At 27.8% G+C, this 27806-nt stretch overlaps 1 protein-coding gene and 1 long non-coding RNA gene across 7 annotated transcripts; one reads left to right on the top strand and one right to left on the bottom strand.

Annotated features, from left to right (window-relative positions):
* Nucleotides 1-7: 7 nt before the first annotated feature.
* On the bottom strand, nucleotides 8-1145 carry LOC142239186 (uncharacterized). Of its 2 annotated transcripts, XR_012722947.1 has the most exons (4): nucleotides 1095-1145; nucleotides 810-975; nucleotides 640-745; nucleotides 8-574 (listed from the first exon to the last, which is right to left on the bottom strand). It is a non-coding gene; the product is annotated as an uncharacterized LOC142239186 (long non-coding RNA). The 2 variants fall into 2 exon arrangements; XR_012722946.1 differs by lacking the exon at nucleotides 1095-1145 and having other exon boundaries at nucleotides 810-1077.
* A 136-nt stretch (nucleotides 1146-1281) lies between these two features.
* On the top strand, nucleotides 1282-27783 carry Eps-15 (Epidermal growth factor receptor pathway substrate 15). Of its 5 annotated transcripts, none has more exons than XM_075310950.1 (14): nucleotides 1282-1518; nucleotides 1598-1749; nucleotides 1886-2122; nucleotides 2470-3236; nucleotides 3951-4122; nucleotides 4190-4339; nucleotides 6114-6203; nucleotides 6527-6589; nucleotides 6976-7173; nucleotides 9611-10030; nucleotides 10096-10311; nucleotides 11080-11157; nucleotides 18118-18829; nucleotides 23482-27783. In XM_075310950.1, the coding sequence occupies exons 2-14, from the start codon at nucleotides 1684-1686 to the stop codon at nucleotides 24675-24677; spliced, it is 4365 nt and encodes a 1454-aa protein (XP_075167065.1). In that variant the 5' UTR covers nucleotides 1282-1518; nucleotides 1598-1683; the 3' UTR covers nucleotides 24678-27783. The 5 variants fall into 5 exon arrangements, with proteins under 5 accessions (XP_075167065.1, XP_075167066.1, XP_075167064.1 ...); XM_075310951.1 differs by having other exon boundaries at nucleotides 1282-1511; XM_075310949.1 differs by having other exon boundaries at nucleotides 1282-1749.
* The last annotated feature ends 23 nt before the right edge of the window (nucleotides 27784-27806 follow it).

Raw genomic sequence — 27806 nt, forward strand, 5'->3', positions numbered from 1 at the left:
GCCAAAATTCTATGAATTTTGTATAATTTATTAATTTTCATCAAAATAAAATATATAATAATACACTACACTACATAATACACTACAATACCAATTGATAAATAATAATCTTATTAAACATATCAACAAATAAGAACAAAAAAAAAAAAAAAACAAATAACAAAACTTTAAATATCTTAAACATTATTAGTAAACACTTTTGCATTGATAATTCGATTTCCTTCCTTTTGGTGTCATAAAACAGCATTAACATTTATTAACATGCGGGCAATTTGAAATTAGGAACGTACTGGACCGCGTGTTAGAATTGATTTCCAGCAGAAGGAATTCACAAAATATCCATTTTAAACTGATAATAGCATATGAATTAAACTGACGATGTGATGCACATTTACATCCAGAAGTTGTTGATTTCAACAATTTGTTGCTTTTAACAATTTTAATAGCTTGCACTTGTAATGTTTCTGGAAACTTTTTCTTGTCTGGAAACTTTTTCTTGTCGATAAGCCACTCATTTTTCATTGGTCAGCTTCTTAATGTTTGTAAGAATGTAGCATCCAAAGATTTTAGTTTTCTGCAAAGAGATTTAAATTTAGTGACTTCTCTAAAGTGTTGATTTAATTTTTCATATTGACGTACTAATTATTATAAACTATTTGAAGCAGTTCCAGTTAATTGTCCACAATTTTTTCATCGGCCAGCTTTTTAATGTTTTCAAGAACGTAGAATCCATAATTTCAGTTTTCTGCAAAGAGATATACATTTCGTGACTTTCTTAAAGTTTTATTTCATTTTTTATTTTCACTTACCTATTTTTATAAACTATTTGGTTATTTGTCTAAAATTTTCCATTTTTTTATTTCTTGCAATTGACCACGAACTTCGTTGCACAAATAAGTATTGAAAACCACATGGTTTTTTCGTTGCATTTTAGGGTAGTGTTTTGTCAAAGTTTTCTCAAATTATCTTCAACACCTTTTCAAAGATTTCGTCAACATTTTGGCAAATTGGAAGTAATTCGCAAACAATTTGAAGATGTATTGAAGATGAGCTATTTCAAGTCATGTTGAATTTATGTTGAAAATTATATTTACCCTCAAACTGAAAAGTTGTTGCATTTGAAAAACGCTCATCCTGTGTTTATTGGGGGATTAGAAAAAACTAACGGTTACTTGATTACGAGTGTCTTGTTCATGACCATACGTTGCATTTAGCTCTAATCATACTGAAATTTCTATGGGTACGCTTTTGATCAACTGAGTAATTGGATTAAAGATATTTTGAGGAAGACGAGAGAAACACGATAAGGAAAAGAACTAAAATTAAGATAAAATTGTTGTATACAACTTGTCCACGCTCTGTGATGTGAAATAACGTAAAAACATCAATTTAAATTCACATATAGATAAAAGTTCATTGGCAGAATTCGCAAGTTTACCCAATTTCCTCTCGTACCAAGAATCTATACAAAAAAACCGATATTAAACATCTTTTGTGTCATCATAACTATCGTAATTTGTAAATTATCGATTGCAAAATATCGTCATCGATTGTATTGATAACACATAAAATACATTTTTTTCTTGCTCCCTCCCAGAAATCGCCCGTTGAATGAAATTGTGTGAAAATTCCAATAGTTTAAAGGGCAAAAAACAATAGAAAAATAGGAGGATATCAACAATAATGAATATCGATTTTGTAAAATTGTGCGGTAAACATACGCCTATATATGAAGCCTATTACAAACAGGTAAATGCAAGAAAGAAAAAAAAACGAGTCCATACTCTGTCAAAACGGAAGCCAATGAAAAAAGGCTTTCGTCCTCGTTATCGACAATGTTAATGTGATAATGTTACTGATATGAGGAATTATTTATTATATATAGATGGATCCCAAAGGGACTGGGACCATAGAGGCAATGGCTGCTGCGAAATTTCTGAAAAAATCTGGCCTTAGCGATGTTGTCCTGAGCCGAGTTTGGGATTTATCCGATCCCAATGGTAAGGGTTTTCTGGATAAGCCCGGATTCTTTGTGGCTTTAAAGCTGGTGTCATTAGCCCAGGCTGGTCATGTTTATAACATGAACAACATATATATGGAAACAGAGAAACCACCAAAAGTTGTAAGTATATGTCATAAAGGAACCTAAATATAATTTTCTGACAAATGCTCATGGCTACACTGTTACACAATCGAAGAAGGACATTATGACGTACATATTTATGTAGATAGAAGGATAATTAGTAATGTATGGTTTGAACTATAATTTAATTATAGATCATTGAAGGACATATATTTTCCATACTGACATGATATGCATATAAAAGTCATACAATTTATAATGTAACACTGTGATGACACCTTTTAAAAAGAAAGCGTAATTTTTAATTTTCAATAACTTAATTTTTTTTTTGTTAAAATTTGTATTCACCCATATTTTGTGTTTTCACCTCCACCCAAATTTTACAGGGAGATTTACCAAAAATTATGCCACCACGCGTTCCAGCTGCACCTGTTGTAACTGCTCCAGGGGCTGCACCACCCACAGGCGACTGGTCTATCAGAGTTATTGATCGGCTAAAATACGAACAACTTTTTGAATCATTAAAACCAGTAGGTGGTATGTTACCTGGTAATAAAGTAAAGGGAGTACTCCTCGATTCGAAACTACCAATGGATACTTTGGGTAAAATATGGGATTTAGCTGATCAAGATAAGGATGGAAATTTGGATAAACATGAATTTATTGTGGCCATGCACTTAGTTTATAAGACTTTGGAAAAACGTACGGTGCCTGATGTATTGCCTGTGGAGCTACGTAAACCCGGTAGTGTGCCACCACCAAAGCCTGCACCGCCAGCCATACCCGGTGCCCCTATGCCTAGACCGGTATCTGGGGAAGGTTTCGGCGATGGTGGTTTTGTTGCTAATTTCCCCAAAGATATTGCACCACCGCCAGCAATACCCATACCACCACCAGCTATACAACGTGTTCCTCCCGTTGGCGGTCCAGCAACTGTGGGTCCTCTCATTTCAACAGATCCTCTAATACCCATTGGTGCCCCACCATCGGTAACAGCCAATGCCGATTGGGTTGTCGGCCCCGAAGAGTATAAGCGTTTTGAGACAATGTTCAGGGAGGCAGATCGAGACAAAGATGGCTTGGTATCTGGTTTGGAAGTAAAAAATGTATTTTTGCAATCGGGAGTACCACAAAAAATGTTGGCACATATTTGGTAAGCTTTATTTTTTAATGTTTGTATGAGTATATATATTTACTATTGAGCGAATATTGCTAAGTATAAAGTAGGCCTTTAATTTTCTCAAATATGCAGTAGAATTTTACAAATTCCAATTTGACATTTTCTCTTTTTGAAAACCTAAATAATAAGTTAGTTATTTTATTGAATAAATTCATAAACTCTTCAAATTCAAAATTTATTCAAATGGAAGGTACTGCAATTATATTAAGGTATATTAATCTCCATGTTCCGATATTCGGAATCGCAAATCGCAAGAATTTTGTTTTCTTCTTATAAAGAAAAAAAATTGAGATACTATGGGACGTACATTCAATTTTTATTTGAACTTATTAAAGAGAACTAGGTTTCCCAAAATTTAAATTTATTTGTTTTAGGGCAAAAAAAATATATCGCCAAACAAAAATTTTGCGATTCCGAATATCAGAACATAACCCAATATTAATTTTCAAAAGTAAAATATGTCGATATTACCTAATACCACATTTTCATTACACTTCCAAAGTAGACTTTAATAAGTTTTCAACTTTTATTTGTCCTAAAAAAAAGGATTTCAAATCTCCTTTTAGTAGATTTCGAGTGATTGAGCTATTAAAGTAGTACCTAATTTAACACAATTGTCATTTCTTAATATAATTTAATTCTTATTCAAAAATTCTAATATTCCCTATATTCCATATTATATTGCAGGGCTCTTTGCGATACCAATCAATCGGGTAAATTAACACTTGAACAATTTGCTCTAGCCATGTGGATGGTAGAACGTAAACAAAAGGGTATCGATCCACCACAAGTATTAACTGCCAATATGGTACCACCTTCAATGCGTGGTATTGTATCTGGAGTCGATGTTCAAGCTCAGGTAGTTATGAATTTGTAGCGTAATCATCAACTCAAATTCTAATCCATATTAAAATTACATTTACTAGGAACAAAAACCAACTTACACCAATCCGGAATTGGAGATGATATCGAAGGAAATTGAAGAATTGGCTAAAGAACGTCGTGCATTGGAAACCGAAATTGCTCAAAAAGAAGCAGATATACGCATTAAAAATGGCGAAGTAAGGAGTCTACAGGTATGTACAAATGCATAGGCATAAAACATAATTTGCTATTTCTATGATCGTAGGCAGATTTAGCAAAGATTTCAAGAGCGAGTCTGGTAACATGTAGAACAGAAAACTATTTTTTAAACAAATTTTACATTTCGACTAAAACAAAGTTCGCCATTTCAACAATGGAATATTGTCAATTAGGCAAACTTAATTGTTGGTTAATCAATAAAATATTGAGGGAGGGTTTAGCCCCAAGGCAATGACGAGTTGCCAGGAATGGCAGTGATTAGTCACTCACAATTCCCTTACATCCATAGGAAAAAGTCTGCTAAAAACAGTAGTCGGTGTTTGCTGTTATAAAGGGTGTTTAAAATTTCAAGGGCCGATGTTGATTTTGAATAAAACACAAACTATTTAGGAAAATATTGTAATTTTATTTTATTATGATGTATTGGTATTACTCAATTATGTATGGAACAAAATATAGGCCAAGTGGGCGCCGCGACCTCGGTGGCACACCTCCATCCGATGGTCCAAATTTTCGATGACGCTGAGGCATAATGGAGGTTCTATGCCGTTAATGTGCCGAATTATCTCATCCTTTAGCTCTTGAATTGTTGCTGGCTTATCGACGTACACCTTTTCTTTCAAATAACTCCAAAGAAAAAAGTCCAACGGTGTCAAATCACATGATCTTGGCGGCCAATTGATATCGCCATTACGTGAGATAACACGGCCATTGAACTTGTTGCGCAAAAGAGCCATTGTTTCGTTAGCTGTGTGGCAAGTGGCACCGTCCTGCTGAAACCACATATCGTCCACATCCATATCCTCCAATTCGGGCCATGAAAAGTTCGTTATCATCTCACGATAGCGAACACCATTCACAGTAACTGCCAGCCCATAAACCGCACCAAACAGTCACTCTTTGTGGGTGCATTGGTTTTTCGACAATCACTCTTGGATTCTCATTCGCCCAAATGCGACAATTCTGTCTATTGACGAATCCACTGAGGTGAAAATGTGCCTCATCACAGAAGATAATTTTCTTCGAAAATTGATCATCCACATCATAATAAGTCTGGATAACTTTAACACGTTGTTGGATTGTGTATCTCTCCATGGTTCAAATTGAGTAAGTCTGAAATTGATAAATGTAAAATAAAATTCGGAAAAAAAACTTGGCGTTTAGGTGTGGTTCACATTCAACATCGGCCCTTACAATTTAAGCACCCTTTATTTTTGTACTTAATGGTCTAGCAAATAATAATTCGTAAAATTTCTAGGTTTAGCCACAGGATGTTCAAGAAACAAAAATAGTTCAAAATTCCAAATCACTAATAAGCTACTAATATTCCTAACAGCGGCCAGCGAACATTTCATTTCCTATTTAGCCTTAATTTGAGAAAAATGTGGATTCCTAATCAAATACAAGACATATTCTTAACGTGATATTTTAATGTGCTACGATATGCATTAGTGTTATTGAGTTTTACAGCTGATAATTATGCTGTTTTAGCATATTTTTCTGACGTTTCATTCATAAACGTTATATTCCAAAAATAATATTTGGTTTAATTGAAAATATCGAAAAATTATTTTTAAATATTATAGCAGTTAATACTAGCCAATACAGAAGTAAAAACTTAAAAAAATCTTTAAATGTGAAAACTACGACTTAAAAAAACTAATTTGCTAATTTTCATTAGTTACGTTATCATATTTTTTGTACACCACAAACAATCTCGAATCCGAATCATAGATAAAAATAATTTCGATTTAATTTTAATTTCAGAGTGAATTGGATACTTTGTCGGCTACTTTAAAACAACTCGAAAATCAGCGTGGTGAAGCTCAGAAGCGTTTGGATGATTTACAGGCTCAGGTAAGCTAATGAACAACCTTTGAATCGAAATCATATGTTATGAGTTATTTGTTTGATTTGATTTTTCTTATCTCCTAATATTGTTTTGTTTAATTTTATATTAATTTTTTATTTGATTTGAATTATCCATACCACCTCTACACCATCATCATTTCAAAAACAAATTCTGGGGTTTTTCAAAAAAAAATCGAAAAAATATATGAAATATGACTATGGTTTATATTTAAATTACAACGCACATTTGTAAATAATACATGTGTAAACTATTAAAAAAAAACATAAATTGAATATGAATTCAAAAAATTGAAAAAAAAAATACTTAGAGCATGGAATATGAGAAGTCCCTACAAAGCATAAATCTCGAAATTCCCCAAATACGAAATCAGGTTGGTTTTACTCCTCTTCTTGGCACTTAGTGTTTTGTTGTTGTTGTTGTTGATTAATCACTTTATGTTTGTTTATTTTGTTTTAATCATTTATATAATTTACCATCTTATAGACTTTTTTGTTGTTGTCTTAAGTTTTATTGTTTTATCACTAAAATTGTTTATTTATATGATAAAGACATAACAAAAGCCCTTATCATTACATAATGTCTTTACATAACACGTAAATCGACGTAAACAAATTGTGCATGTGTCCTTGCAAAATAAAAAAAGAACTAGAGAGAAATCTGTAATGTACACAAAATATATTTCCGTTTGCTTATACTTTATAATTTATACATGAATTAGTACTTATATTTCTTTCTTTATGCCTTCTTTTATTATAGGTCAACAAGATACGTGAACAATGCCAGAAACAAGAGGAAACTATCAACGAACAAGAGGGTGAATTGAATAATAAACGTTCGGAATTACAAAAACTTAAAGATGAAGAAAATTCTCTACAGAAAGAATATGATGAAAATAATCGGGAATTACAGAAGCTTACCAATCATTTGCAGAATACCCAATTACAAATTAGTTCAGTAAGTAAAATATATTTTTTGTGATTGATAAAAAATTGCTGCATTCTCAATGCAAAAATAGTTGCATTCTCTAATACCCACATTTCCCAAAACGTTTCGAAGTATGATCTGCAATAATGACAACGGCATTCGATGCTTTTTTGTAGAATTACAGGTCTCTGATCGCAAAGTCCATCTTTCTGTCCACTGTAACACTAAGATATTTTTCGTACTGATTGTAGACAATTTTGAGGCAACGTAAAAACGTTTTGTAAAATGGTTATTTCTATAGAAAATTTTGTCAAAATTTTATTTCTAAAGAAAATTTTTACCAAAATTTTATTTCTATAGAAAATTTTGTCAAAATTTTATTTCTATCGAAAATTTTGTCAAAATTTTATTTCTATAGAAAATTTTTACCAACATTTTATTTCTATAGAAAATTTTGTCAAAATTTTATTTCTATAGAAAATTTTGTCAAAATTTTATTTCTATAGAAAATTTTGTCAAAATTTTATTTCTATAGAAAATTTTGTCAAAATTGTATTTCTATAGAAAATTTTGTCAAAATTTTATTTCTATAGAAAAATTTGTCAAAATTTTATTTCTAGAAAAAATTTTGTAAAAATTTGATTTCTATAGAAATTTTTGCCAAAATTTTATTTCTATAGAAAATTTTCTCAAAATTTCATTTCTATAGAAAATTGTTTTAAAATTTTATTTCTAAAGAAAATTTTCTCAAAATTTCATTTCTATAGAAAATTGTTTTAAAATTTTATTTCTAAAGAAAATTTTGTCAAAATTTTATTTCTAAAGAAAATTTTGTTCAAAATTTTATTTCTATAAAAAATTTTATCAAAATTTTATTTCTATAGAAAATTTTGTCAAAATTTTATTTCTATAGAAAATTTTGTCAAAATTTTATTTCAATAGAAAATTTTGTCAAAATTTTATTTCTATAGAAAATTTTGTCAAAATTTTATTTCTATAGAAAATTTTGTCAACATTTTATTTCTATAGAAAATTTTGTCAAAATTTTATTTTTATAGAAAACTTTGTCAAAATTTTATTTCTATAGAAAATTTTGTCAAAATTTTATTTCTATAGAAAATTTTGTCAAAATTTTATTTCTATAGAAAATTTAGTCAACATGTTATTTCTACAGAAAATTTTCTCAAGATTTTATTTCTATAGAAACTTTTGTCAACATTTTATTTCTATAGACAAATTTCTAAAGAAATAAAAATTTGACAAAATTTTCTATAGAAGTAAAATATTGGCAAAATTTTCTAGAAATAAATATACAATTTTGACTATAGGAATAACAGTTTATTTCTATAGGCAATTTTGTCGAAATTTTATTTATTTAGAAAATTTTGTCAAAATTTTATTTCTATAAAAAAATTTTATCAAAATTTTATTTCTATAGAAAATTTTGTCAACATTTTATTTCTATAGAAAATTTAAAAAATCGACCAACTGTGGCAACCATTGATATAACTCCTTCTTGGGGAGTGCCAGTGTCCACATGCATTAGAGTCTTTGCTTCCTTCAGAGTGGCTCGAATAGGACGTTTCCTTAGAAGTTGGAGGAGAAACATTGAGAATGACCTTTTTTGACGAAGGTCACTTGGAATCCTTGACTATATCGGTTGATTTTTTTTTCACTTAGTCCCGATCGGAGTTTCCAGTGTTGGGGATTAAATTTTTCATGAAATTCTATTTACTTCTACATTACTAAAAAAGAAACACAGCTAGTCGTCAAAATTAAAAAAAAAATAAAACTTTGGTCTCATTTATTACACGGCATACAAAAGCGTGTAAATGGTGCATTTGTAGTAGAAGCGGACAGTATTTTATTTTTGGGACCCAAGCACTAATTTACAATTTTATTCAGTTTGGTTAAGACATTTTTCTACAGTTTTGAAATCATTACGGTAAGCCGCAATTCTACATGTTGCCCCCGTATTAGTGTTCCTCACTGATTTGGACAATATGTCCCATAAATATTGAAAAGGTGAAGATGGTTCACCTTCATATTAACACCAATTTTATTTGAAGTAAATTTTCTTTCATAAATACATGGTGATCGAAACATGATTTTCATTTATCGAGCACTTGGAAGACGATCACCGCTCTCCTGGTTTGCGTTTCGAAATCTTATATGACAAAAATTTTATATTTTTTCCAATTTTAAGTTATTACTCATTTTCTACAGCTGAACATATTTCCTTATTTATTGGGGATTTTTGTGTGGAATTTTAGCATAAATTGGGAAGTTTTTGGGACGAAAGCGTCCCAATTTGGGGACAAGGAGCAGAAAAATACTGGTAACTCTGTAAGCGATCTCCCGAAGACAATTTCGTACAAAAATGTTTCCTAATCCTACTTTATTAACTCCCAAGATGCATATTTTATCATATTTATTTAATCAAATATATATAAATATAATCAAATAGATAAGATCAATGGTCACCCAATTGTTGGAAACACAACGTCAAATGACAGACGCTTTACTTATGTGCCGAGCTGCCATAGATTCGGAAAATGCTGAGTTGGTATCTGAATATCAATTGAAAATCGAACCAGATTTTGATGAAGCACGCAAACAATTGGAAAAGGAAATTGAAATACCAAAAGATGATCCATTTAATGATACCAATACGGAGGCAATGAATAATAAAAATAATGGATTTGGTACGAATGGTTTTGATAGTGATCCCTTTGCTGCCAGTACAGCTGCTCCAAAAGGAGGTTTTGATGATAGCTTCAATACAGGGTTTGATTCCGGTTTTGATGCTTTTGGCAGTGGAAGTAACACTGGTTTCGCTGGAGATGCATTTGGTGGTAGTGCTTTTGGAAATACAACAGCAGCAGAGGTATGGAGAAGGCTCAACAAACTATATATGTAAATATATTATAAACTCTTTCTTCTTCTTTATAGCCTATGAAAGATAACTTTGATAGTGATCCATTTGCTTCGTTACACGCACCTACTGGTCAGGGTCAAGTATTAAGTCCCAATACTCAAACGCAATCAAGTCTAACACCCACTAATAAATCAGGACCCCCACCTAGGCCAGAATCGCCTAGTCCAGCTTTACCACCTAAAAAATCAAAGGTGCCACCGCCAAGACCAGCTCCACCCAGGCCAATGCAGGTAAGAATTCGAGTTTTATTATGGTTTAATTGAATATGCAAAAGAGAAGGCAATGAAAAATATTGAACTGATTTAACCACGATTTGATTTGAGCATTAAACAAATTATTGATTTCATTAGCAAATAGATTCGATTAAAAATTTTATTGATGCTGATTGCAAAAGTTAATTATTTTTTTTTTAATTAAAACCGCAACTATTTTCGATCACTTTCTTAACTGACTTGGAGATTTTCATTTGATTAAACAATTGATTGTTTTTTTTTTTTCTTAGAAAATAAAAAAAATCAATTATTTCTTTAACTGACTTAATCTTCCGAGTTTGATGAACAAATTAATTGAATAAATTAATTTTTTAAATAAAAAAATTTGAAGCTTCAATTAACTTTTCAATTGGAAATATTTTGCTAATATTTTTTGTGTATTCTTTTAAAGTTTCTGAGTTCTATTTTCAATTTTTGAAAAATTTTTAGTTACCTTTTACATCAATTAATTATTAAATTAACAAGTTTGAAGCTTCGATCAACTTTTCAATTGGAAATATTTTGGTAATATTTTGTTTTTCTGTATTCTTTTAATTTTGTGAGTATTATTTTCAATTGTTGAACAATTTTTAGTTAACTTTTACATTAGTGGAAATTACTTCCCTTGTTTTTTCATTTGTCTCTTGGCCGTTTTTCTATTGGGGATTTTAATTATTTTGAAATTTTCCATAATTTCTTGTTCCTATTTGGAGATATGTTAATTTTTGTTTCGTTTTTATGCTTTAGGCTCCAAATCGTCCATCTCAACCAGAAGGATTTGGGTCCACAGGAGGTTTTGCTGATTTTGCGGATTTCGACACAAAGGTTGGTAATTTTTCTGTACGTTGGGATCGGTGGTAATGCATGCACACCGCTTTGTACCAAAAATCATTTATAATTTGTATTTTACCCAAAAACCTAACCAATTATAAAAATATTCTTTCTTTATGTTTTGAGTTTCTATTACATAATAAGTGTTATTTATCCTTTTGTTTGAGTTTCTTTATTAACTTCTACTAATAAATTTGTATGTTGTTTGCATTTTATTGGATTAATAACAAATTTTATTTTCTGCTTCTATTAGTTATTAGTTCATTTGATAACAAATACATTTGTTCATTATTCATGAGTTTTCGATGTGACCCATAAGTTTTTTCTATTGTGTATCAGAAACAAAAATCCCCTTTTCCCATTGAAATCTCCATTGTGAGCTGAACTCAAATACAAAACTAACTTACGATTTTCCATATCTCTTTCTCTTGAAATAATTCTCTATTTTCAGTGAACATCATAAATTATAGAATCATTCACACTGTCGCTTTCACGTATCGAAACTTGTTTCTTTATAGAATAAAATTAATTAATCTTTAATTAACATACTGCAAAAACACACTCACACACACACTGAGACACAGACATTACAGCATTTACATACGTCTAAAATATCGATAACAAAAAATGCAAGGAAATAACTATAAATGTTGAAAGTGTTTCTTCTTTGTTTTTTGCATCTAATAAAACAAATAATAGACAAAAATTTATATAATAATGATGTATGTAACTAACTAACATAATAACTAAAATAGAGTAGGTTAATTGAAAAAAAAGTCATCTTACATATGTACAATTCGAACGCGATATATTGAAATGTTAGAAGTAAAACATTTTTAATTTGGATTTTATTTGGTAGGGATTTCATCTAATTAACAAAATGTTATACCTTAAAACTGGAAGCTTAGTTTTGGTCACACAAAATTTTAAGAAAATTGTTCCATAGAAATTTTTGTCAAAATTGTATTTCTACAGAAAATTTTGTCAAAATTTTATTTCTATAGAAAATTTTGTAAAAATTGTATTTCTATAGAAAATTTTGTAAAAATTTTATTTCTATAGAAAATTTTTTTTAAAAATTTATTTCTATAGAAAATTTTTTCAAAATTTTATTTCTATAGAAAATTTTGTCAAAATTTTATTTCTATAGAAAATTTTGCCAAAATTTTATTTCTATAGAAAATTTTGTCAAAATTTTATTTCTATAGAAAATTTTGTCAAAATTTTATTTCTATAGAAAATTTTATCAAAATTTTATTTCTATAGAAAATTTTGTCAAAATTTTATTTCTATAGAAAATTTTGTCAAAATTTTATTTCTATAGAAAATTTTATTTCTTTAGAAAATTTTGTCAAAATTTTATTCTATAGAAAATTTTGTCAAAATTTTATTTCTATAGAAAATTTTGTCAAAATTTTATTTCTATAGAAAATTTTGTCAAAATTTTATTTCTATTGAAAATTTTGTCAAAATTTTATTTCTATAGAAGCATTGGATGAAGGAGTTTTCAAGAGGCTTTTTGCCCTTGGACGATTTTGAGCTCTATAATAATGTATAGGTTAGTTAATGGTGATATTCCATGCTCAGTATTGATATCTAGGATTAGGATAAATATCCCTAATCCTCAAATTCAACATACAAATTATGCATCAGTAGAGCCTATACGTAGGATGTGCTTTGATTTTAATTCAAACAATCATCTAATTGGCATTAACTTATTGATGTGATATTATTTCATTTCATTATATTTCCTTAGCTTTTAAAAACATTCCATTCTCTAGTATTCCATTTCTCCCCCCCATTGTTAATATTTTTAGTTCTAACATTTTCAATATATCGATGCTGAGAATAAAACTAATTTATTAATTTTACCATTCCATTCAAATATAATCTAGTCAAGAATGTTAAACACGATTTAATCTTTACAAATAAATTCTAAAAGTGACTTACATTTATTAACAACACAAATATAGGAATATACATATGACTAAAATCAATCGAATGCGAAGTTATAGCCTTTACACACATCTATATAATAATAACTATAACTATTTTCTTTCCCTGTTACATATATACAGTCAGTCAGTCACTCAGTCAGTCTATCCTAATAACAAAAATATATCAAATATTATAATCTTCATGTACCTTAAACAATTGTTCGTTATACATAATTTTCATTTATAAAGAGAAATGTAATTTTAGTTAATATTATATAAAATATTGGGATGTTTTGCGGAATTAGGTTTGAGATGTCATTTAGGCAAAATATTGGCATTTGCATATTACAAAAAGGACATTGTTTGTTTAGGAAAAAAATGCTTTTGACATCATTAGGTTATCGACATTTCAATATTATCCTATATAAACTAACATTAATTATCGTAACAAACAAAAAACTATCTTCGAAAACAAATTTATTGAAAATATATATTTAGAGTTTAGAAGACAATATAAAAATTTCAAAATTAGTATATTTTCTTTTGATAACGTGCAATAACAGTTCTCAATAACATGCATATAACAACGAATCATGTATATTGAGAGAAGTTCAGCATTCTATTGTTAACTAAATTTTGTTTATAAAAATGTTTGAATTTTGTATATTTATTTTCAGTGTTTCGAAATGTATAATTCCATATTTATCTACACTTGACCAATTAATAATATAAATTAAAAATAACAATAATAATATCTTAGGTAGTGAGTGTTAGGAGTCTTTTACGAATGGCGAAATCATATTTGGTCAATGTTTTTATTTTCAATACAATGACTTATGGAATATAAGCAGGAACTTTGAAGAGTCGACTTTTCGATTTTTTGTTAAAATTTTAGAAACATGAAAAACAAAAACTTAAAATCCTTTTGATCGAATTTGTAGATTACCAAATACAGTGAAACCTCTGAAATGTGTACACACACGTTCGCCTAAATTTTGTCCACATTTGGGAGGTGTCCAGTTATTTTAATGTGTTAATAAAGCAAACGTCCCCAGACAACTGTCCACATTTGCGAGGTGTCAGGTTTTCAGAGTGTCCAAGTTTGAGAGGTTTCACTGTAGTCATATTTACCTCTTCTAGCAACGTGGTAAATTTAAACTCTTGTAGTGACTAACAGCAAAATAGGCATTTCAAAAGATGACATTGCCTATACCTGGGACTATTTCAGAACAGCATTTGATTATGTGAGGAAGTTTCTGCATGGTTTTTTACGATAGTCGATATGTCATGGATCCACTTTTACTCACCGGAGACTACACGGAAATAAAAAATAATTTTTGTCGTCAATCACGAAATTCATTAATTTTTAATTGAAATATCTTCAATCACAGAAATGATAGTTCACAGAAAAAAAATATCACCAAAATATTTCCAATTAAAAAGTTGATTGAAGTTGGTAATTTTTTCAAGACAATTAAATAATTGATACAATTAATTAATCAAGATAGAAACATTAAATTAATTAAGACAATGATTGAAAATTAAAAAAATTTTTAAATAAAAAAATTAATTGATACATTTAATTTTTTAATCAAACTCGAAAAACTAAGTCACTTAAAAAGAAGTGATAGAAAGTTTTTTTTTTTTTAATTTTCAAATAAAAATTTATTTCAAACAGTCACAAAAACACAAAGTCAGTTAAGAATGTAATTAAAAGGAAGCCACCGTGGTGCAATGGTTAGTATGCCCGTCTTGCATACACAAGGTCGTGGGTTCGATTCCTGCTTCGACCGAACACCAAAAAGTTTTTCAGCGTTGGATTATCCCACCTCAGTAATGCTGGTGACATTTCTGAGGGTTTCAAAGCTTCTCTAAGTGGTTTCACTGCAATGTGGAACGCCGTTCGGACTCGGCTATAAAAAGGAGGTCCCTTGTCATTGAGCTTAACCCTTTCACTACCGATGTCCACTTAGAAGGACATTCGAAAAAGACACCAAATTCTATTTTCCCACTTAGTTTCTGTTTATTTCTCGTTGCTATTTTAAAGTAGAGGCTTTAATCTAAATGACCTATAAATATTGTCTATATTGGTGAGGTCTAAAATGCATTTTTATAAACTTCTTTAACAATAAACGAAAAATACGAAAATTTGAGACAATTTTTGTACTGCATGTTTCTAGTAAATGGACATTTATACAAAAACTATAGATGATACTTGTACGGGTTCTTTTTTTGTATTTTTCCTCTCACTTTGAAAGATATTATAGGCCAAATAGCGCCTATTTTCGTAAGGCCATTTGGTCACAATTCAAGAATCAAGTTTTCAGAACAAGCTCATATAGCTCTTGAAGTAATTGAGGTAGGTTTTCAAAATGACAATTTTTGTTCTACATGCTGTTAGTACAAGTAAAAACAGAAGAAAAATAAAAGTTTTTATCATTAGGTTTATTTCGGTAGTGAAAGGGTAACATGGAATCGGGCAGCACTCAGTGATAAGAGACAAGTTCAACAATGTGGTATCACAATGGACTGAATAGTCTAAGTGATCCTGATACATCAGGCTGCCCCACCTAACCTAACCATGTAATTAAAAATAGTTACGTATTTAATGAAAAAATTAATTGAGTCATCATCAATAACATTTTTATTCAAATTAAAAAAAAATATTCAATTTAAAAAAATTTATTGAAATTTTGCTAATGAAATCAATTAATTTTTTAATCAAGTATTTAATGTCCAATTAAAACTGTGATTGATGCAATCATTTCACATTTCAATTAAAAAATTGAATCGAATAATTTCGTGATTGAATCAGAAATTTTTTTTTTTTCGAAATAGTACTGCTTCCGGCGGACGTGCTGCTAAAAATGTGATGATTCCCAAGGCAAAACGATCCTAGGAAAGTACTATCTCAAGTTATTGGACCAATTTGAAAAACATTGTTATAAAATTGGGCTGCTGCCCCTTCCACTACACAGAAAAAAATTACACGAATTTTTTTCCAATTAAAATCTTAGTTGAGTTTTAAAAAATATTCAATTAAAATTTTTATTGATTCAACAAATTTTTTAATTGAAACAAAAATCAATCACAAAAATTAATAGTATCAATAAAAAATAAATAAAATTGGGCCAATTAATTTTTTTAATTGACTTTCAATTAATTTTTTAATTGATATATAAAGTTATCTGATAAGAAAATTTTATTTTTTATTTTATTAAACTTCTGAAGTTGAAAAAATGTACAGAATGAAAATTTATTTTTTAGTTGTCACAATTCTTATTTGAAAACCTACTCGATTTTTAACCAAGTAGTATGAGGGTTCCCCACAGATACTATCATTTCTGTGATTGAAGACATTTCAATTAAAAATTAATTAATTTATTTATTTTATTTCCATTTATTTAAGCAATTCAAAGCCTTTACAGGGCAAATTTAACGAATTACAATGTACTACTCTAACGGACATTACAATATTATATAAAAATATTAAATATTAAATATAAATTAATAAAAATAAACAACAATCTTATATAAAAAATTGACCCAGCAATCTTATAATGTCAATATATACATTTTTGTTAATGGTCTTGGATCCCATTGAAATTAAAATACGTTTTATTTCGCGAGTCAGGAGACTACACATTAATTGGATTAATTAATTTCGTGATTGAAAACAAAAAATACTTTTTTTGTGTATATGTTCTACTGGCTTCCAATGAATGTTACAAATATAAGTTTTTGGTATCTCGAAGTGAACTTTTCTAGTTTTTCACGATTTAAACTATTTGTCAATAGTCGATATTAGCCACCTTCACTAAAAGTAAAATGTACTGAAAAATCTGCTAGTCATTTTGAGTTAATTTTTCAAAATCATCAACTGAAGTTCGACATAAGAAAAAAGCATTAGGATTTCTGAAGCAAAAAAAAAATCGGATTTATATTTTTAGAACAGACATTTGTTTGTAATTACCATCATCATTTTGAATTTTTATTTTTCGACTTTTCGATAATTATTTATATTTTCAAAATCTTCACATACTTTTAGGCGTAACCCAAGGTAGACATTTCTCAATTAATTATACCATCACATATAATCAAATATGATTTCCCAGCTATAGAGTATTGTGCAAAACAAAAAAAAACAATACTCTTAACATGGAAAGATAACACAAAACTGTTTAATAACAATAACAAAAATACTATTAAATAAGATTACAAACATATATAATTCTGCATTCATGTGTGAACATACAGCCACACTCACACACCCATTTAAATATTCTCATTAAGTGTATAACTGTGCTGGCGATGCATATAAAGAAAACTCTCGTCTGCAGCTATCATTGAGTATATTAAGAAAAACGATATTTGCATTATATCTATTGGAAAAGAACAGACACAAGCTATAGTTAAATTTCATTAAAAAAAAAATAATTACACATTATTATACATATAAAACATACAATTTTATTATACAATATATGATAATAATTAAAATAGAAAATCAATTGCATATATATTTCTTAATTTATATATATATATATTTGAGACATATATAAATAAAGAAAATATGTGTGGTATATGTTATGAGAAAACTAATAAAAAACAAAACAAAAACTCAAAAGAACTACAATAAAAATTCATTAAAGAAATTTGCAAAAACAATAAATACATATTATGTAATTGATGAAAATGAAGTTTAATTCTGTTACATGGAAGGAAGCCTTATTTGAATGACATTTCACGAACATTGGTGGTTGGCTATAAACGTTTTGTTTTATTTTAAAATTATATTTTTTTTTTGTTTTGTTTTCATTATCATTAGTTGAGCTAGAAATCATTAGTTTTAGTATATTTTATTTGCAGTATCCTAATTTAAGATTTATTTTTAGTAAATTTCTTTGTTATAATAATTTTGTTTTACTTATTTTTTCTCTTTTTCTTTGTTTTCTTTTCTTTTTTGGTAAATTTCCCATGATTTTGCCCCCCCCCCCCAAAAATCTGCAATATGTAGGCACCCATTATACCACCACCGTTACCAACGATACCTTATAAATCGGTCTCAAATTCCACAAAATCGAATACTGCAAACAATTCATTATCATCAAATTCATCATCGTCCGTTACAAATTTATCATTATTTGAGAATTTTACACTGGCACCACCCACACCAAACAATGTTGTTTGCGGCTTTGAAACTTTAACATCATCCTCAACATCTTCTTTGTCAACCAAATCGAAAGAAAATTCCTTATCAGATATATTCAAAAATGCTAATATCCCTTCACCATCTCCCACTTTGGACAAAAACATTTCACCCGCATTACCATCTCTATCATCCACATCACCAACGACAATAACTGCAAAGGGCATTAATCATTTAACACGTTCCCGTTCCACAACACCAAAGCAGCTGGCTGCTATTTCAACGACAAGTGTTTTTGATGCTTTTGCAACTCCAAAGACGACAACAACGACCATTAATACTACCAATAGTAATGTGACGAACAATAATAATAACAATCCATCAATGACTGTGGATAACTATAGCACCATTAAATCAATATCTTCGATTATAAGTGGACCCACAGATTTCAATGATGATCCATTTAAGGATTACCGTTATGAGGATCCTTTCAACATTAAAGATCCCTTTGCCGATGATGATGACGACAATTGTATAACAGATCCCGATAAAATATTCAAAGATGATTTTAGTTCAGATGGTAAGTACATCCATGATTTCAAATTCAATTTATTACTTTTTATTTCTGTAATGTACTAAAATGACCCCTTAGTTTCCGATTTCGGGATGGAAACTCTATTCAAAAGCTCGGAATCAAATAAAGTTTTTTTGTTTTTAAAATACTTAAATGCCTAAATCTAAAATTTTAGGAACAAATTAATTTGTTAGAAATATTGATAGCCACCGTGGTGCAATGGTTAGCATGCCCGCCTTGCATACACAAGGTCGTGGGTTCGATTCCTGCTTCGACCGAACACCAAAATGTTTTTCAGCGGTGGATTATCCCACCTCAGTAATTCTGGTGACATTTCTGAGGGCTATAAAAAGGAGGTCCCTTGTCATTGAGCTTAACATGGAATCGGGTAGCACTCAGTGATAAGAGAGAAGTTCACCAATGTGGTATCACAATGGACTGAATAGTCTAAGTGAGCCTGACACATCGGACTGCCACCTAACCTAACCTAACCCATCTGATTACCGAAAAGTTTAAAAAACACCATGGAATTCGGGACACCAAAATTTCACATTCGTTGATTTATCCTGAATGGTGCAAATAGTGATCGAAATTTTTCCATAGCAATTTTTGTCAAAAGTTTATTTCTATAGAAAATTTTGTTTATTGAATGTCGGGTTTTCTCGGTTTTAAAAACCGGACTTTTTTCCAAAACAGGTGGACGGTGTATTTTGAAACAAATAACCGGTTGTCATCATTCTACTGAATATTCAAATAAATTTCCAAAAGTCGATTGTAGCGAACATCAAAAGTTTCATCTAATAGTCGTGTTTAAAGATCATGATAAACTTTTGTTTATATCACTCGTCTGAGTAACCAATGTGAGGAAATATGAATAATCACTTGCGACCAATATTTTTGGAGAAATTAAACTCGACATCCTTGTCTAATCGATTTCTTCGGAATTTTTTTTATTTCTATAAAATTTTCTATAGAAATAAAATTTTGAAAAAATTTTCTGTAAAAATAAAATTTTGAGAAATTTTTGTATAAAAATAAAATTTTGACAAAATTTTCTATAGAAATAAAATGTTGACAAAATTTTCTATAGAAATACAAATAGGAAAAGAGATATGTTTGTTTCGAATTTATTTGGCATAAGCCGGCTATCAATGTAAAACCTTTTTTCGGAGGGTTCAAGTGTGGTTTTTGTTGGGTTTAATAAACTGCCTGAATTTATTCTGATAATTGGTTGATAGTTTTGCTGCAAGTAGAGGATGCTGATGAGGAATGTGGTAATTCCGAAACGTGCGTCCATCCAACCATCTTGCAGTCTATAGGGCTTTGCCCAAATAAATTTGACAAACATTCTTTTCCTCTGTTGGTTAAGCTACTCTTGTAGTTTAGTCAATGTATGGTTTTAAGCTGAAATAAAAAAACAACAGAAATACAATTTGGACAAAATATTCTATAGAAATAAAATTTTGACAAAATTTTCTATAGAAATAAAATTTTGACAAAATTTTCTATAGAAATAAAATTATGACAAAATTTTTTATAGAAATAACATTTTGACAAAATTTTCTATAGAAACTAAATTTTGAGAAAATTTTCTATAGAAATAAAATTTTGAGGAAATTGTCTATTGAAATAAAATTTTGACAAAATTTTCTATAGAAATAAAATTTTGACAAAATTCTATAGAAATAAAATTATGACAAAATTTTTTATAGAAATAACATTTTGACAAAATTTTCTATAGAAACTAAATTTTGAGAAAATTTTCTATAGAAATAAAATTTTGAGAAAATTGTCTATAGAAATAAAATTTTGACAAAATTTTCTATAGAAATAAAATTTTGACAAAATTTTCTAAAGAAATAAAATTTTGACAAAATTTTCTATAGAAATAAAATTTTGACAACATTTTCTTTAGAAACAAAATTTTAACAAAATTTCCTATAGAAATAAAAATTTGGCAACATTTTCTTTAGAAATAAAATTTTGAGAAATAAAATAGAAATAAAATTGTTTACAAAATTTTCTATAGAAATAAAATTTTGACAAAATTTTCTATAGAAATAAAAATTTGACAAAATTTTCTATAGAAATACAATTTTTACAAAATTTTCTATAGAAATAAAATTTGGACAAAATATTTTATAGAAATAAAATTTTGACAAAATTTTCTATAGAAATAAAATTTTGACAAAATTTTCTATAGAAATAAAATTATGACAAAATTTTTTATAGAAATAACATTTTGACAAAATTTTCTATAGAAACTAAATTTTGAGAAAATTTTCTATAGAAATAAAATTTTGAGGAAATTGTCTATTGAAATAAAATTTTGACAAAATTTTCTATAGAAATAAAATTTTGAGAAAATAAAATAGAAATAAAATTTTGACAAAATTTTCTATAGAAATAAAATTATGACAAAAGTTTGAGGAAATTGTCTATTGAAATAAAATTTTGACAAAATTTTCTATAGAAATAAAATTTTGAGAAAATAAAATAGAAATAAAATTTTGACAAAATTTTCTATAGAAATAAAATTATGACAACATTTTTTATAGAAATAATATTTTGACAAAATTTTCTATAGAAACTAAATTTTGAGAAAATTTTCTATAGAAATAAAATTTTGACAAAATTTTCTATAGAAATAAAATTTTGACAAAATTTTCTATAGAAATAAAATTTTGACAAAATTTTCTAAAGAAATAAAATTTTGACAAAATTTTCTATAGAAATAAAATTTTGACAACATTTTCTTTAGAAACAAAATTTTAACAAAATTTCCTATAGAAATAAAAATTTGGCAACATTTTCTTTAGAAATAAAATTTTGAGAAAATAAAATAGAAATAAAATTGTTTACACAATTTTCTATAGAAACTAAATTTTGAGAAAATTTTCTATAGAAATAAAATTTTGAGGAAATTGTCTATTGAAATAAAATTTTGACAAAATTTTCTATAGAAATAAAATTTTGACAAAATTTTCTATAGAAATAAAATTATGACAAAATTTTTTATAGAAATAACATTTTGACAAAATTTTCTATAGAAACTAAATTTTGAGAAAATTTTCTATAGAAATAAAATTTTGAGAAAATTGTCTATAGAAATAAAATTTTGACAAAATTTTCTATAGAAATAAAATTTTGACAAAATTTTCTAAAGAAATAAAATTTTGACAAAATTTTCTATAGAAATAAAATTTTGACAACATTTTCTTTAGAAACAAAATTTTAACAAAATTTCCTATAGAAATAAAAATTTGGCAACATTTTCTTTAGAAATAAAATTTTGAGAAATAAAATAGAAATAAAATTGTTTACAAAATTTTCTATAGAAATAAAATTTTGACAAAATTTTCTATAGAAATAAAAATTTGACAAAATTTTCTATAGAAATAAAATTTGGACAAAATATTCTATAGAAATAAAATTTTGACAAAATTTTCTATAGAAATAAAATTTTGACAAAATTTTCTATAGAAATAAAATTATGACAACATTTTTTATAGAAATAACATTTTGACAAAATTTTCTATAGAAACTAAATTTTGAGAAAATTTTCTATAGAAATAAAATTTTGAGGAAATTGTCTATTGAAATAAAATTTTGACAAAATAAAATAGAAATAAAATTTTGACAAAATTTTCTATAGAAATAAAATTATGACAAAATTTTTTATAGAAATAATATTTTGACAAAATTTTCTATAGAAACTAAATTTTGAGAAAATTTTCTATAGAAATAAAATTTTGACAAAATTTTCTATAGAAATAAAATTTTGACAAAATTTTCTATAGAAATAAAATTTTGACAAAATTTTCTAAAGAAATAAAATTTTGACAAAATTTTCTATAGAAATAAAATTTTGACAACATTTTCTTTAGAAACAAAATTTTAACAAAATTTCCTATAGAAATAAAAATTTGGCAACATTTTCTTTAGAAATAAAATTTTGAGAAAATAAAATAGAAATAAAATTGTTTACAAAATTTTCTATAGAAATAAAATTTTGACAAAATTTTCTATAGAAATAAAAATTTGACAAAATTTTCTATAGAAATAAAATATTGACAAAATTTCCTATAGAAATAAAAGTTTTACAGAATTTTCTATAGAAATAAATTTTTGAGGAAATTGTCTATTGAAATAACATTTTGACCAAATTTTCTATAGAAATAAAATTTTAACAAAATTTTCTATAGAAAAATTCCTATAAAAAATTTTATCGTTTTGATTTTAACTTAAAACCCTGCCTTAACTAAACTACAAGAGTTGCTTAACCAATCAAATTATGTTTGTCAAATTTATTTGGGATTTTTTTTTAATCTGGTAGATTTGTGGCAAAATTTTCTTCAAATTTTGGTAGATTATTTAAGGCACGAGTGGCAAATGAGATGACACGACGAAAAATTGAAATCGGAATTTTAAGTTAATTTAAAATGTCTATAAATAAACCTATACATTTTTAACATAACATTAGCAAAGGAGTTCTGTTTGTATTTTAAATTTTAACATATCTGCACGTGTCGCATACATCTTTTTTTTTATATTTGAAATAAATAAATTTTTTCAATCAAATCAAATTATTTCCCCCAATTCTAATAATTTCCTTACTAACTCATATATCGATTTGCATTTTTTTATTACAACTGTAGACGATAAAAATAAGACGAGCACCAATAACAATACTACTCAAGAATCAATACAAACCACATCGACATATTCATCAGCCGCATCCAATACATTTGGCACGGCCAAATCCAGTTCAACACTAAGCAGTGATTTTCTTAATAAATTTGATTCATTTACTTTAAATTCCAATACAAGTCCAGTGCCATCACATCACTCAAGTTCATCAAGTGCTTTCACTGGCATGGGTCCCCCCAACATAGACAATGTCACTAATCGGTCGAAAAGTAATACACCAATACCAAATGATAATAACAATGCTAGCACCGCTACTACAGCAACATCAAACTCTAAATCTAATCTATTTGATAATTTTGCCGATTTTGATGCATTCTCAACGAAATCGACTACCTCAACAATGGAATCGAATAAAAAGACAAATATGAGTAGTAAATCAGATGCATTTTTTGATGCATTTAATGATAATTTCGATACAAATTCCAATAAAAGTTTCGATTCGAATAGTAATACCCAGAAAACTAAAGCAAAATCCATAACATCTTTGGATGCCTTTGACGATGCATTTGCGGCAACTGGAGACATTAAATCAAGGCAATCACCATTTGATGCTTTTGGTGGTGGTGTTGGTGGTGCAATGCCTAAGAATCAACACATAACAGCTGCAGCCATGTTTGATGCTTTCAACGATAATAATTTCGAAGATGATTTTTTTAAGAATTCCAATTTGTCAACAAACACGACATTAAAAGAGACAAGCTTTAATAAGGAAAAACTACAGAATAAATCCCCCATATCATTTAATCAAAACATTGACAATTTTGCTAAATTCGATGCTTTTCCCAATGACAATTTCAACACCAGCACTAATAATAGCCATAGCAACACCAACAGCATCTTAAATAATAATAATCAAAAATACTCATTACCCTTAGCTACGACAACAATAGGAGGAAAATCAACATCACCATCGTTAACGGCGGCATCTGCAATGTTATCCTCAACGAAACCCATAAAGAGAACTGAAAATCTATTAAAAGTACAAAATCAAACTTTACTCACAGCCGTATCGAACACTGAAAAAGCAGCGGCAGGTATGAATGAAAATGGTGCTAAAGAGAAATTTCTGGAGGACTATTCCAAGCCGGAGACATTTGATGATGATTTACAGGAGGCCATAAAACGTAGCATGATTGATCAATAGTCATTGTAATATGGATTTTCACAAAACTGATGATGGTAATTATCTCTATATCAGTGGAAAATATTTTATTTGGTTGTTATACTCCCCCCCCCCCCCCCCCCCCATGGAATGAAACGATTATGTTTCGTTCTATATGGTATTTTTATTGAAAATATAAACAAAAATCAAATGTGAAAACAAGTCTAAAAGAAATAGATTTTATATACACTTAAAGATATTACTACTTATCCTTATATAACACGATAGGAGTGATAGGAGTGAGTGCGTAGAATGTGAGTTGTATTCAATGTTTGTGCTATGTTCGTGGGCTATTTAGGTTTTCGATTAGTTCACACAAAAAAAAAAAATCTGATTCAATCACGAAATTATTGATCCAATTAATTTTTTAATTGAAATGTATTCAATCAATTAAAAAGTTAATTGAAGGTCAAATAAAAAAATTATTGATCCAATTAAAAAATTGATACTATTAATTTTTGTGATTGATTTTTGTTTCAATTTAATAAGTTGTTGATTCAATTAAATTTTTAATTGAATATTTTTCAAAACTCAATTAAAATTTTAATTGGAAAAATTTTCGTGAAATTTTTTTCTGTGTTTATCCAAATGATATTTCATTGAAATTGCTTTAATCACAAAAACGATATAAACCATCACTGATGTGAATTAAAAAAATTATTGGTCCATTTGAAAATATAATTGATAAAATTAATTTTTTTTATTAATTATTCATTTATTTTTCTTATTCTGATTCAATCACGAAATTATTGACCCAATTAATTTTTTAATTGAAATGTCTTCAATCACAGATATGTTAATATCAATTAAAAATTTAATTGAAGGCCAATTAAAAAATTAATTGGTCCAATTAAAAAAATAATTGATACTATTTTTTGTGATTGACTTTTGTTTCAATTTAATAAGTTGTTGATTCAATTAAATATTTAATTGAATATTTTTTAAAACTCAATTAAAGTTTTAATTGGAAAATTTTTCATGACATTTTTTTCTGTATTTAGCCAAATAATATTTCATTGAAATTGCTTTAATTACAAAACCGATATAATCCATCACTGATGTGAATTAAAAAAAATATTGGTCCATTTGGAAATATAATTGATAAAATTAATTTTGTTTTATTAATTATTCAATTATTTTTCTTATTCTATTAACGGCCATTTTCATGTAGCACCGTTAGGCTTTAACTGCCAGTAAACAGAAAGTAAATTGCAAATATCTTCTCTCCAGTTCAATTTAACTGAAAAATGTTCATCAGTTAAGTTCCTAACTAGCATATGGAATATATATGCAAGATGACAGCTTCGTTCATAATACGGTTTAAAAGTTGGTTAGTTAACGGAACACTAACGGAGCTTTATGAAAATGGGGGTAAGTGTTTAATTGAAAATATGTTAGGGATTTTTTGGTGAAGGTAAAACATATAGAATTTTTTATAATCCTAAATCTCTTTCAGATCCTTTTTTTGTTGAATATTACAGGTTTCTAAAGGAGCTGCTTTATCTGCCTATAATTTGATTTAACTTTTTCTATCCGATTTTCCTAGTATTTAGGTTTTGAGCCGACATATATGTGGTTGAATTTTTGATATAGGTCTTGAGAACCTAAGATCCATAATTTGTATGTGATTTGCATGCAATTCAGAATGTTGCCTTCTGTTGGGCATTTATTAAATAGGGGGGTTGAAAGCTTATATCAGTATATATTCAATATAGCCTATAGAATCCGAAGTTCCTTTAAACACATTAATATCGAATAATCGAATGCTTCCCAAAAAGTTAGTTGTTTTGACTCACAGGTGAGATTTTTTTTTTTTTTTTTGGGATTCTGATAGAAAAATGTAAACAGCTGATTTTGCAATGCATTCTATTTGAAAACAGAATCTATACCTACTGTGACTATAAAATTACAATAGACTGTGGAATAACAAGTACAAGATTTTGGTTAAAATTTTAGATGGGTTTCTTAATTCGCATATCGTGGCATATGCAAGTGATTTTGCTTAGTAAAATTTGCAAAATATATAACACACATTTAAGTTTCGTAATCTGTAATTTATTAGTGTTAAAAATCTTCTAAATTTGCATACGATAGCTGTACAAGTGGCGCACACGGAAGAAATGTTCATGGACCTATTTAAAGTCTGTGACGGGAAGTAGTTCAGAACTGGCACGAATATTTTGAAATAACTTCTATATCTCTTTGGTCGATAAATTCGAATTAAAATTTTAGTCCTATTAAAAACGGAGAATATAAAAATGTTAGGCTTTGTTGGAAATCATTATGAAGACCAAATTTTAATTCTACTTCAAACAAAAATTTTGTCTTCGGTCAAGATCTACTATAAAAGCATTTTCCTAAAACAATTTTCTGGATTATCAATTCAAACAATAGGCCAAAAGTTGACTAAATCCACCACGAAATTGATAAAAATAGCTTCCTTTGATGCAAACATCAAACTCGTAGCACTTGCTCCAAAAACTCCTATTCGTTTATAACTATTGTTGTCACTAAAAATATACATATACACTAAAAACTCTCTCTATCTCTCTTTGTTTGCTGCTTTGATTTATAGTCTTTTTGTATTATTTGCTATATATATTTTTGTAAGGAATGAATAAAATCTCTTGAAAAAGTTTAACTTTAGTATTTTTTTGCTTTTGCTTTATGTAATTCCAAGACATACCTCTCTACTATGTGTGTATATAAAATACATTCACAATGAATATATATTTTATATATGTTCTCTTGTATTTAATTCCATTATATTTTAATAATGTTTATTAATTGTTGTCATAATAGAAAAAAAAACGAAAAAACAAAAATATTTAAGACAATGCAATGACATAAAGCAAAGCAAAATCTTTGAGGGACAATTTTGGTACGATAAAGAAATGTATTTATGAATATTTGTGCAAACAAATATGCTTACTTTATTATTATTATTCTAATTATTTTATTGTTATGAACTAAATGTATTATTTACGATATTATTATTATTATTCAATATATCATCTACATATATGTATACACAAACACTTTATTTAAAGCCTATATCAAATAAACAAAACAAAAATTGAAATTAAAATTTCATGTGAAAATGTTTTAATT

The sequence above is a fragment of the Haematobia irritans genome, chromosome 5 (genome assembly GCF_050003625.1).
Source record: "Haematobia irritans isolate KBUSLIRL chromosome 5, ASM5000362v1, whole genome shotgun sequence".
NCBI classification, from domain to species: Eukaryota; Metazoa; Arthropoda; class Insecta; order Diptera; family Muscidae; genus Haematobia; species Haematobia irritans.

Coding starts and splice junctions, on each gene's coding strand:
- Eps-15 (XM_075310949.1), top strand. CDS start 1,684: ATGAATATCGATTTTGTAAAATTGTGCGGTAAACATACGCCTATATAT. Junction 1,750..1,885: donor ATGAAGCCTATTACAAACAG/GTAAATGCAAGA, acceptor TATTATATATAG/ATGGATCCCAAAGGGACTGG. Junction 6,590..6,975: donor TTCCCCAAATACGAAATCAG/GTTGGTTTTACT, acceptor CTTTTATTATAG/GTCAACAAGATACGTGAACA.